Source organism: Etheostoma spectabile, chromosome 11, assembly GCF_008692095.1.
Source record: "Etheostoma spectabile isolate EspeVRDwgs_2016 chromosome 11, UIUC_Espe_1.0, whole genome shotgun sequence".
NCBI lineage: Eukaryota > Metazoa > Chordata > Actinopteri > Perciformes > Percidae > Etheostoma > Etheostoma spectabile.
The window spans coordinates 16,080,501-16,093,405 of record NC_045743.1 but is presented as its reverse complement, the minus strand read 5'-3'; the positions used below and the strand labels follow the sequence as shown (position 1 = coordinate 16,093,405).

The 12,905-nt window shown below is 39.5% G+C and overlaps 1 protein-coding gene across 4 annotated transcripts in view; it reads right to left on the bottom strand.

Annotated features, from left to right (window-relative positions):
- The window catches only part of pard3bb (par-3 family cell polarity regulator beta b), a 217,349-nt gene that overhangs the window by 124,030 nt on the left and 80,414 nt on the right, over nucleotides 1-12,905 (bottom strand). For all 4 annotated transcript variants that reach the window (XM_032529556.1, XM_032529554.1, XM_032529555.1 and 1 more), the window contains exons 9-11: nucleotides 10,110-10,218; nucleotides 8,524-8,663; nucleotides 8,102-8,230 (exon numbers count right to left, since the gene is read on the bottom strand). In XM_032529556.1, coding sequence (XP_032385447.1) covers nucleotides 8,102-8,230; nucleotides 8,524-8,663; nucleotides 10,110-10,218 — 378 coding nt within the window. The remainder of the gene's footprint in view (nucleotides 1-8,101; nucleotides 8,231-8,523; nucleotides 8,664-10,109; nucleotides 10,219-12,905) is intronic.

Sequence of the window (12,905 nt, the reverse complement as noted above, 5' to 3'; positions counted from 1 at the left end):
GGGCTATGCTTTTGACTTATGAAAATAACTGTCCCATCACTGACCAATAACGGTGGGCCCCAGTTGTCCAATCCCCTACATACACGCTCCCCACTGTCCCCTTATGGTCAGTGTAAAAGCTGTAGCTGCAGACTGACAGACCACGATCATACAGCCCTACAGAAAGAAAGAAAAAAAGGATGAGACACACAAAAAGAGATAGGGAGATGCCAAACCCAGTGGTTGTTTGGGCTAACATATGGGTGACCAGTGTCTGTATCTAGGAGATGGAAAGAGCTTTGGGTTTTGGGAGAATTGGGTTGACATATTTTCTATATTAGGAGCCTGTGAGGGATATGTTTAGAGGGATACACTGTATAATGTGACTTGTCTACAGTCTTTTGTAGTTAGAGTACAGCACTATTGTGGGCAGTGTGCATATTAGAGGTATGTGCATGCAGGGCAAGCCAGCCTGCAAGTCCTGTGAAACCCAAAGCAGATGTTGCAGACGCAGAGTTTGTTTTCCAAGGCTACAACTTGTAATGGAGGGTCACGTTGTAGTAAGGGGTCATGGTGCGCGCTGGTCAGCCTTCTGTTCATGTGCAGAAGCTCCCCACATGAACAGCGAATCGCGTCTCGGCAACAGTTTGTGAATCATAGCTGTTGTCTTCTAGATGTTGAAACATTAAAGGGAGTATTGAAATTCAACAAAAATAGATGCATGTTAATTAGTGAGATTCAGAGGAGCTGTATACGAACTTTGTTACATTTAAACAGAGCCAGGCTAGCTATTTCCATTTCCATTCTCTGTGCTAAGCTACACTAGCCTGCTGATGGTAGTAGCTTTGCATTTAGCTTACAGACATGAGACTGGTATCAATCTTCTCATCAAACTCAAGGTATGAAAGCAAAAAAGCAGATTTTCAAAAAGGTCAAACTCTAATTTTAAACCGATTTTATATATTTATATTTTTTAACTGTTGCTGACTGTTGGTGAGTAGGAGTAACGCCTTGCTATGACAATATCAATGCTGATCCCCGTTGGCTTGAACCCACAACTGACATGTGTGACACAACTGTGCTGAGGGCTTTAACACACAGCAGCGACTTTAGATGATAGGCTGACGAAGGAGCCGATAAACCTTCAATAAACAGTGGAGAGATGTGAGATAAGACAGAGCCAGAGAAAGAGCCAGAGAGAGAGCGAGAGAGCGAGAGAAAGAGAGACATGATACCCTTCTCGACTGCTCTCCACTGGGATGATGGCAGCTCCTGCAGAGACACCAAGCGCCATGGATTGTGTGTGTGTGGTGTGTGTGTGTGTGTGTGTGTGTGTGTGTGTGTGTGTGTGGGTGTGTGTGTGTGTGTGTTGTGTGTGTGGTGTACAGGTCTCTGAGGGTGTAAACAGATGGGGGATCTACTGTAGTGATTCTGCGAGGTCACATTGGTGATGATGTCAGTGAGATGTAACACAACACACACACACACACCACACCACAACAACACACACCACACACACAACACACACACACACACACACACCAACACACACACAACACAGAAAGACAACAGACTGCAAATAAGTGCATGGATGCCCTCCACACACACACACACACACACACACACACACACACACACACACCACACACACCACACACACACACACACACACACACACACACACAGTGGCGGCAGCGTGGATGGATGAGGGATAATCAAAATGAAGAAACTGTTCAATAAAGTTGTTTTGTTTTGAATGTGCTCTGTCACCAGCTGCCAACTGTTTACTGATTTAATAGGACAGTGTGTGTGTGAGAAGCATCTGGCACTAAGGCGAATCTTTCCTGTTGTGGGGAGAAAAAAAAAGAAAAAAGAAAATGGACAGACAGAAGATAGTCTTGCAGCTCATCACATACTGGATACCAAAAGCAGAGCTACACCAACCTTTCATTTAATCCTCTATATTAGTAGCCAGTGTGTGTTTGTGAATTGTTTGTATCCTCATTATGTTTTATTATTTATGCTTTAGTGTTTAAGGCAAAGTAGATGGTGATGAATGTGATGACATAAATCCTACTATGCATCATATCTGTTTCCATCTAGTTTTCTTCCTGTATTTTGCTAATCCATAAATCAATCTTAACTTAAAGCCTCCCAACACTAAAGAAAAACTGTGTTTTATTATGTTACTTTACTTGGATGTTTGAGCTTTGCTGAGACGTGTGCACACAAGCAGGATTTTGTGACATCAGCCAATCGTGATCTACCATGCAGCTGAGTCTGATGTGGAAATAGCAAGCCTCCTGTGCAGATGCACTGAGAATGAACTTGTCAGTAAAGTAGAGATACCACGTGTCCAGCAGTTAACACTTTTGAAACAAAAAATATTTGCATATTTATAGATTCTGGATTTGTCAGTGAAGCAGAAGGAGTGAGTGTACCTCTAAAAAATTGTAAGCAAGTTGATTGCTTACATATCACAGATTATGTCATCTGACTTGTGATATTTTGGAGGAGAGCTTTAAATGTAACATTTTGTTTTATTTATTTAATGAAAAAAGGTAAAAACGGTATATCTAATGCGTATTTTCACTTTCCTGGTATGATTCATCACTTTTGTTGACAATATATATAGACAATATATGATTTGTCTTCCTTAACTTACTTATTTCATTGCATATGGTGATATTCATCAGAACACAGTTCCAGAGGAAAGCAAAGTATAAAATAAGACAACATGGAAGAACAAGAGAATGGGAGGGAGAGGGGAGAAATAGAGGTGTAAATTGTCTGGAAGCAGAAAAGAGCATCTTTGTTTTAAACATTAGTTTCAAGGCACTCGCCAACTCAGCAGGCGTATGCTTGTTGGTGTGTGAAGAGAATGACTGAAAAACTTCTCTTTTATGTTGCATGTGTGAGTGATTGTGTGTATGTGTGCACAAAATGCCTTTACAGAGAGCCAACAAAGCAGGTGGATGTACACTTGTTATATGTAATACAATATTTGTAATACAATACATAAATACAACTGTATGTATGTACAGAAAGGCTTTGTGACTTTGAGAGTGTGTGGTGTGTGTGTGTGTGTGGAAGTGGTGTAATGTCTTTGTTCTACAGCGAGCACAGACATTAGCAGACAACACCAGATGGTGGGCTAAAATGAGACAACGGAAGAGAGGGGGTTGAGAAGGAAGATAGACAAGATCCTTCCATCATTTCATCATCATCCCTTTTCTATTTCCTCTACATTAACAACAACAAGCTGGCATAAAAGCATATCAAATCAGTAAAAAAAAAAAAAGGACCTCTCAGAAAGTGTTTCCATACCACAGTTTAAGTTTGCTGGAACATGGTCAAATGATGGAGCTGTGCATAATGTTTTGTATAAAAGAACAATGTAAAACTATTAAAAAATATGAGAAATGATGACCGCTCACAGCCATTCACATCTGCATTATTACAATATCAACAGAAAAAATTCTGCTCTTGGCGATGGTACAAAGTTGTTCCTCTGTACTTTATTAACCTCCTTCAGCTTTTTAACAAATGATAGGAAATGGAGATGTGCAATGTTGTCCTTAGCAGAGATTGGCTAAAAGACAGACTTCGTCTGCTGGTAAAATATCTGCAGTATATTTAAAAAAAAAAAATGTCTTGACTATGAGGCAAGAGACATCAAAACTTTGGCACTTTAATGTGAATTCTATAGAAAATGAAATGGCAAAAATCCACGTTTTAAAGTGAGCACATAAGGATTTTAGATTTTAAAAACCTTTCTGCACATGCCACTCCTCTGCAGGGGCTGGGGTCTACAACTTAATTGGCCCAGTTGTGAGGAAGTCTGTGAGAATTCTATTTATGTGAAACAGAAACCTGGACACCATGCCAGTTAGTGAGGTTTGATCATACTACCTAGCTGCTATGAAGTGTGAAAATACAAACATGGTGTAAAAGTCATTGCTTCTATGCACTCCCTTGTTTTGAATACTCTTTATTTGCATTGTCAACCACAAAAGGTATTTCCAAAAAAAGATATACTACAAGCAAATCAACACTAACCAAGAATAAAGCTTCCAAACCGTAAATGTGACAGCTTATGTGCTTTAAGATATGCCATTAAAGGGAAAGACATTCAAAATGTACTTAAAAATTGACAAGCCAAATCTTCCACATAGAAGCTATATTGGAGGCACACATCAACATTGTTAAAGCTTTTCAAAAACCCATTTCTGACCTCCTACCCTGTTCAGTCTATTCCAACAGTCACACAGTTGGACACTCATGTGTATCCTCTTTAATTATTTGATTCTTTACTTTCCTACCAGAGTTTCCAACATGGCAACTTTCTAGCTGGATTTAGAAACCTTTTAGACCCTCTTAGCAACTTCTATTTCTAAAAAGCGACTATAGACAAATATGGTGACTTCAAACCATCAGGGGGAAAGTGAGAGATATTATATTGTAATTAATTTCCATGTACGTATGCTGCTCAAAGTAATCACAGTCCACGGCTCGTCTGCCAACAGCTCGGTCTCTCTCCCTCTCTCCTTGGGCTGCGAGCAGCAGGCAGTTAGCCGACAGAGCCTCTAAGCTTGATGCAATGATACGTGATGACATCACATATATGCAAATGCTCTTTTGACATCATCTGGCAACTTTTAGCAGAGTGAATGCTAGCCATTTTTATTAAAAAAGAGTTGGCAACACTGTTTTCTACAAGAGTTGAAGAAAAGTAACCCAGGAGCAAAACACTCCCCACTAAAATAGCAGGTAAAGGAGGACCACCACTGTCCTGAAATCCGCCCCTTTTCAAATGCACAAGTACTTACTGTACCACACTAATGTGTGACATTTCCATCAAGGAGTGTGTTTACAGCTTCAGTGTGCAGGGCTGCAATTGCACTTGTACTTCAAAACTATTGTGACTGCTGTAAAAACACCAATCTGCTGTGAATTACACAGTGGGGAATTGTATTGGGGCATACTGTCTGTCAGGAAGATAGGGGGAGTGCAAGAGTGACACAATCAGGGAGAGAAAGGGAGAGGCAGACACACTGAATTGTGATTGAAATCACAGAAAAAGTGCAAAATGTGGACAACTTTTTTTCTCATATTCCCACACACACCAAAGTCAGTCAAATCATTCATTTACAACTAAAAATTAAAAAAAAAATATATATACAGGTGGTGTGAGTAAGTAACATATTTAATATTCTGCTGTTTCCTTTTATTATAAAACACCAAAGCCAGAGATGATTGCTCAGTTTCCTGTTTGCAGGCCCAACTCTTCCTCAGTCGTTAAATTATCATTTTCAACATCCATCCACTTATGTATGTACACACCCATCATCTACCTAGAATGATGTATTCAAGCTGAGCTAAGCGTGCTTGTGAGAAACTGCAGCTTACCCGTGTCATTTATCAGTTCTCACACTAAACTGCAATGAAGAGTAAATCCATCCATTTTCCATACTCATTCATTTAGTGTGATGGGGCTGAAGCCTCATCAGTCTGCCTTTCGACCGATACATCTCCTTTATACATCTTTAAATCTGTCCTACTTTGCACCAATACAATTTGCATTCCCATTCATTTAAATTCAGCAACAGCAGCAGAAACTCTAATTGTCACATTTAAAGAGTGTATTGGGACATCTCCAACACCTCCTCACCAGCATTGCTGCTGTACCCAATGCAGTGAAGAAAGATCTTTCTGACACACCGTCTAGGACCTAATGATAAACTTCTGAGTAAACATGAATAGATTTACAATCACATGAAATACGTCTGTCCATTACAGATTAGCTCTAATTTAGTCTGACATCATGACCTTAGTAATTAGGTTTTATTTCAGCAAAGACATGTCATGAGGATGATGAGGCTTCAGGTTCTCACAAATAAACTGCAATAAGTCTGTCGTAGTTTTGCATTTGCTATGCAGTTAAATAAATATTTTCTTGACTTTGAATTCCTCTACATTGATATACTAAGAGTACCTGAATCTCTTGACTAACTCAACTCCTTTAGGCTAGTAAACCTGTCAATCAAACTTTGGTGTTTGTTTGTCTAAAAGCAACTGATACAACCAGAGTATTTTATGATTGTACATGTGAATGTAAAAAGTTAAGGCCAATGGCTGATTGTAAACTGTTCAGAAAACAATCTTATGATGTGTGTTATCTGTATATACATACAGGCTACATGCAAATAATTTAGTAACAATAGTAACATGTGTGCGCATCGGCACCTTAGTGTAGGATTTTCCCTGATTAGTCAGTCAACAGCCTGTTGAACACATAGTAATAAAATGGGTTTTAATATATCATAATATTATATTATAGTATGTATCAGTTATAATCCATTTATCTCTGTGGCTGTACATTTAGAAAAGTCTAATTTTTTTATCCAGTGGACAGTCACAATCCATCTGCAAGCAAAAACAAAATCATGATGAACTCCTCCTGGGAATTAGCTACGATGGCAGCTTGGGAGTATAGTTTGCAGTGTAACAGTATGGAGTTGGAAAGTATTAGGAGCACCTGCTGTAGCAGTGAGGTTTTTAGCAACACTCGGCCAGTGAACACTGCCATGGAGTTCAGACATGCGTACATGGAGAAACTCTGGACAAGATACAACAGTCACAAATGAACCATAAATGTTAACACATGTACACAATCCAACACATTGCTCCTTTTCCTGTCTGCAGAAACAGAATTTCCTGTGGGGCTTAGGGTCATATGCACTGTGTGTGTGTGTGTGTGTGTGTGTGTGTGTGTGTGTGGTGTGTGTGTGTGTGTGGTGTGTGTTGTGTTGTGTGTGTGGTGTGTGTGTGTGTGTGTTGGTCCTCCTGGCCGCCATTGAGGAAACCTCAGTCAATAAGAACGGAAAGAGGCACAAAAAGCAAAATAAAAGGTGAAAAAAAAAAAAAAATGAAACAAAGACACGAGTGATGGCCGTAGTTTCATGCGTTTAGTAAAATTATGTCTCCAAGTTATAGGGCTGTGATAATTACCAAAGTGATAATTACCACCAAAACAGCTGGGATGATAGTGATGATAGAAATGACCCTAGAGCAGTGGTTCCCAAACTCTTTAGACCATGGCACCCCTTCAAAGGATTATTATTTTTTTTTTATGTCATGTCACCCTCAGCCACTCAAGCCCCCAATATTACATATGTACGTAGATGCTGACTGCTGAGACAGAAGCGTGTTCTGTTACTATAGCAAACGTCAACCATGAGTTGTTATGACAGTAGCTTTGAAATATTTGAAAATCTAACAATAAATGTAATTAATGTAAATGACGCCCTTTTTTTATTGGTCAAACCCATGTTAAATTAACAAAAATTTGATAAATGTTCCTACTTTGGGAACCACTGCCTTTGAGAGAAAAGGACAGAGAGCTACAGACTTGTGTGAAAGCGGAAGGGAAAGAAAATATTTAAATTAGGAAAATTTGTTTTGTGATGAAGAGCAAACAGCAGAAGGCTAATAGACATTAGATATATAAAAAAAAAAACATTTTTGCACCTTGTAGTTGGAAATAGTATGAAGAGAGATGCATGGTAGTTGATCACACAAAGTCAGATTGAAGGAAAAAAGCTTGGGAAAATAGAACAAAGATGAATAAAACAAGTGTTTATTAATCAAAACAGTGTTAACATTCAGCTGAAACAATGTGCCAAGGAAAGACTGGCACATAATATTACCAATATCAGCAAAAAGCTTTACAATGACCTCAATTAAATCAATCAGAATGGCGTCCTAAAAAACACTGTAAAACATGATTGGACAGGGAAGTGTGCCATTGTTCAGATTATTCAGAAAAGCTTTAGATTACATGTGAGGTTTATGTTTATATGAAGCCTTCCTATAGGCTGCTGAGCTGTGCATCATCCAAGCAAGCCTGTTGATTGGACCAAAGAAAGGGCAACATTAGAGGGAGTTGAAATTTGAAAACAAAAACTGGTGATGTAGATGTCTGTCCGCCTGTCTTTCTTGCTGCCTTGATAGAAATATTTGTAAAAAAAAACGTTATTTATATAACTGGCCACTGACCTGTCAATTAACCAGGGAACCTTGTTTCATTGGCTGACAATACTGTGTTGTGATTGGTTCTTACCATCTCTCTAGGAAGACAGATGTCTTCCTGCCGTAGGACCACAAGACACACACTCTCTCCTTGCCGCGTGGAGCGTAGCATACACACCAACTCTTCTTGGCCCACACCTGTGATATCCACGCCGTTGACCTACACACACACACACACACACACACACACACACACACACACACACACACACACACACACACACACACACACACACACACACACACACACACACACACACACACACAAAAAACACCACCATTATCAGCATAACTGTCATTTTTTCCTTGGCTCCATTACATATTCGACATATTACATATTGAAATACATAATGCCAGATTAATTTACACGGTACATTACATACATAACAACACAAGCATGTGTCCTTTTGTGAGATGACTGCATGAGCCTTATAACAGTCAGCTGCCCTGTACCTCAAGTATGCGGTCTCCAGACTGCAGGCGTCCATCTTTGACAGCGGCTCCACGTGCCAGAATGTTTTTGACTAGAATAGGACCAGGACCGTGGACTGAAGCATCTCTGGTTACTACAGTAAAACCAAGACCTTCTGTGCCTAGACACACATTCAGATATACAAACACACACGCAAAGAAATGTGAGAGAATAGTAAGGTGAGGTGCAATAGTAACACCCCAGAGCTTCTCGACACACTGTATACTCCCTGTCACTATATTTGTCCTCTACAGGCTTTGAGAGTAATAAATCTGTCCTCTCACACACACACACACACACACACACACCACACACCACACACACACACACACACACACAGACACACACACACACACACAAAACAACTCCTGAGAACCTTAACACAGTGTTGTTGACTCAGCTCCTGACTACATATTGTAGTGCGATAACTTAAAGCCTTTGGAGAAAGTGTCTGTGTGTGTCTGTGTGTGTGTGTGTGTGTGTGTGGCTTTAAACCCTTTAGCTACAGCAGGTGCTCCAAGATCTGCGGGGTGTCAAGGTTTTTCAAATAGGTTCAGGTGTGGGGCAGACAGGAGGAAAAGAAAATGAGGAAGAGACAGGGAAAAAGTAAGAGGAATTAATGCCACACAGAAGAAATAGGGAGTGAATGTTCTGGAAAGAGATGTTATGAAGATTAAAATAGTAGTCAGTGAAAAACACGTGTTCACACACACACCACACACACACACACACACACACACACCACACACACAACACACACACACACACACACACACAACACACACACACACACACACAAAACAACCTCACACAGACAGATAGACTTGTTGTGTGTTTTATAAACCTCATTTAGTCTGGTCTCTTTAGCAGAGCCAAGTCAGCAGTTTGGTCCAGTATGAATTCATATCAGCAGAAATGAACAGATCAATAAAGACTTAATAGACCCTGAAGAGAGGGAATGAGGAAGATGGAGAGAGGAAGAGTGAGAGGAAGGAGAGTCTGCCAGAGAGCAGAGAAAGGAAGCTTTATAGAACTAAGCACAGTGCTGGGCAAACAGCAGGAGAAATAAAGAGGGTCAATTATAGTGTATACATTCACAAAACGGCAAGAAATAAAGAGGGTTAATACTGTCCACTCGGAAAATTATCAAATGAATGTGGAATTAAAAAAAAGTAAAACAATTATATAGAGATAATAACAGTAACACTTTCTTTAGTTTTCCCTGAATCTCTGAATCTGAAACAAGGCTACTGATTTACAGCATTAACATTAAGGTAGGGCATTTTTGACACCCTAGGCAATCCACATGACAATAAAATAGTTATTACTTGCACACAGAGGGAAAAGAATATGCATATTTATTTTAAAGATAACTCAACTTTTTGAAACAGTGTATTCAAAGGACAAGGAACTGCATCAATAGATCAAATATAAGACAGTTGTGAGTCTTCTGAAATATTTCCACTCATAATTATGTAGTACTGTAAGTAACATCCCAGAAGAATGCTGACCAGAGACCTCTATAGAAAGACGCCTGACTCTGCATAAGAAGCCAGGTATGCCTCACCTTTCTTTAGATCGATCCTCAGTCTTCGTCCTACACTCTTACTGGTCACCAAGCTGGAAAGGGCAGGACTTTTCTTATGAAGGGGGCTCTCACTCCTCCCCTTGGGTGTCTAGGTGGAGAATGTAGAGCCTTTAAGTACATTTTAAAGCACTGAAACGCATTAAAAAATAAGGCTCCAAGAGAAAATGTCCACAGCATCTTAACACTTAAAATGCACCCTTTACATTTTTGTTACATTCTACTTGCATAATTTCTATAGATTTGAGGTCTTTTATTGATAAGAGTGAGTTGATATTTGCCAAAGCAAAGTAATGGCCTATTAAACACAAGTGACAACCAATAATTCATTGTCAATGTTATCCACTTATTGGACATTGCATTAAACGGGCCTAGGGCTAAAACTGTAGTATTTATATTCACACTGTAGCCTCTCCTCTCCCATGCTCCATCGGGGGCTAAGCTCCTCCACACACACAACACACACACACACACCACACACACACACACACACACACACACACACACACACAACACACACAACACACACACACACACACACACACAACACACACACACAGACACCACAACAGACACGGAGGAAGACAGCGGACAGCAGATCAGAGAGGCAACAGGGAGACAACTACTCTTTTGCCAGTAAAAAGCCATCACACACATCAACACACCTGTTCAACAAGTCGAAACATGTTCATGTAGAAAGTGATATTTTAATCTGCTCTGTCACACTCATCCGTTGATGTTATCTTTTACATGGCCACAGCGTGCTAGTTTAGCTAATACTGAATTGTGACAAGGTAAAATAAAAGCTGTCTGTAAGAAGTCGGTTTATATTAGTTTTCCAAGTCTTATCTTAAAATTTGCAAATTCCTACAGTCCTGCCAAAAAATCCATTTAAACAGAAAAATTGAATGTGTCTGAAAATAATACAAACACGCTTGATTAGAAGTGACAATGAAATATTGTATAATGTCATTTATGCTGTACTGTGCCAATGTAAGGAACCACAAGAAATACATTATGTAGAGCCCTGCCAGAAGTTTATGGAACTGTGTTCCAAATGTCGTTATTATGGAATCACAGATAAACAGATTTGTTTTTTAATAAAATAAGGTGATAATCAGCTGTTGCTAAGTAACTGTTGCCTCTGTGCCAGCTGTTTTTCAAATGTCAGCCATGTCACCATGGTGATGTTAAAGGCACAATTACATAAGCTTGGATTATAATAGTTCTAAGAAAGAGGTGGGAATCAACAAAAATAATGTGGGATTGATACAGTTTCTACAAAATCAACATATCCTGACAGAATTCAAAGAGTAACAGTATTGGAAAGTGTGAAAAGGTTGAAAGTAATTCCTGCGTCAAATATTTTGGACCAAGGGCATAGAGTGGCTTGCATAAATTTACACACCCATGCTAAGGTCAATTAAAAAGAAGAATAAAAAAACATCTTTTGGAAAATTGATCTTAAAGCCTTAAAGCTTCAGTAGGTAACTTTTGTAAAATGTTTTTTTACATATTTGTTAAAACTGTCACTATGTCCTGACAGCAGAACATGAGACAGATAATCTGTGAAAAAATCAAGCTCCTGCTGCTCCTCCCTGTGCTCCTGCTGCCACTTGCAGAAATACACGCTCCCGGTCAGAAACAGCCAATCAGAGCGAGGAGGACTGTCTTAGCAGTGTCAATCACTCTCGTGTACGCGCTGCTCATACCCCTCCCCGCACAGCGCGTACCGCCGTTCGAGCTCAAGATTGCTAGTGCACTGCAGCTGTGCTAATCGCGGAGAAACACAACTTTTCAGGAAAACTGCCAATTCTCGAGTGACACCTGCTCGGAAAACAAAGACGGGCTAACAGAAGAAGACCGATGACGAAAAGCGAGCTAAAAAGAAAGAATTAACCGAGCCCGAAATAAAACGAGGGTCAACATCGAAGCGGCTTTTCAAAGGTGGAGGGAGCTACGCCTACTGGAAGGATTCAACACGGATTCTGAGCTAGCGTTAGCCACATTTCTGCTTGACATGTAAGTATCCCTGCTGGATTTGTTTCATTTTTTAAGAACTACACAACTAAGATATCGATGGTTACAGTACACTTTCAGTACACTGGTGATAGCGCAAATCTCAGTTTACTCCGTAGCTTGTGGCACGGCAGAAATGTTGTAGCAGGTGAAGATTAACTTTACCTGCTAACTCCTCCACCCTCAGTATAAGTAATTATTTTCGATGCCTACATTTAGCAAGCCAAAAGGTGTTTTTGTCGATCACAATAAATGTAGCTATGGTTAACTACTTTAATTGTGCGCTGTCCCTGTCAACGTTTGGCAAGGCAGACTTCTACTTTGATTATTTTTAAACATGTTTTCTTTCCCCTCAGGGTGTAATTTGTAAATCAAATGTCTGACACAAATTCTTTGTGCTCCTTCAACAGGTCAGACATGGCCCCGGACACAGGCACGTGAAGGAATCGTCTTTCAGTCCAACTCAAAATGTCAGTATTTCCTTGTGCAGGAGTACTTTGCAAAAAAAGCTGATTTATTTTACCCATATTCTAATAAAACCTACATATTTCTAAGATGTTATTATTCCTTGGCTCATTGAGCTTCCTCAGTCATTCATCATTCCTACTGAAAGTTTACGGTTTTAAATTGATCCAAAAGGTAATTCAGTAATGTACTGTGTAACGTGCTACTTTTGTTCTCACAAATGAGCGATTACATGAAAAATCATTTTAAACCCTTTTATTGAAAAAAATTTACAAAATATAAATAATTTATATA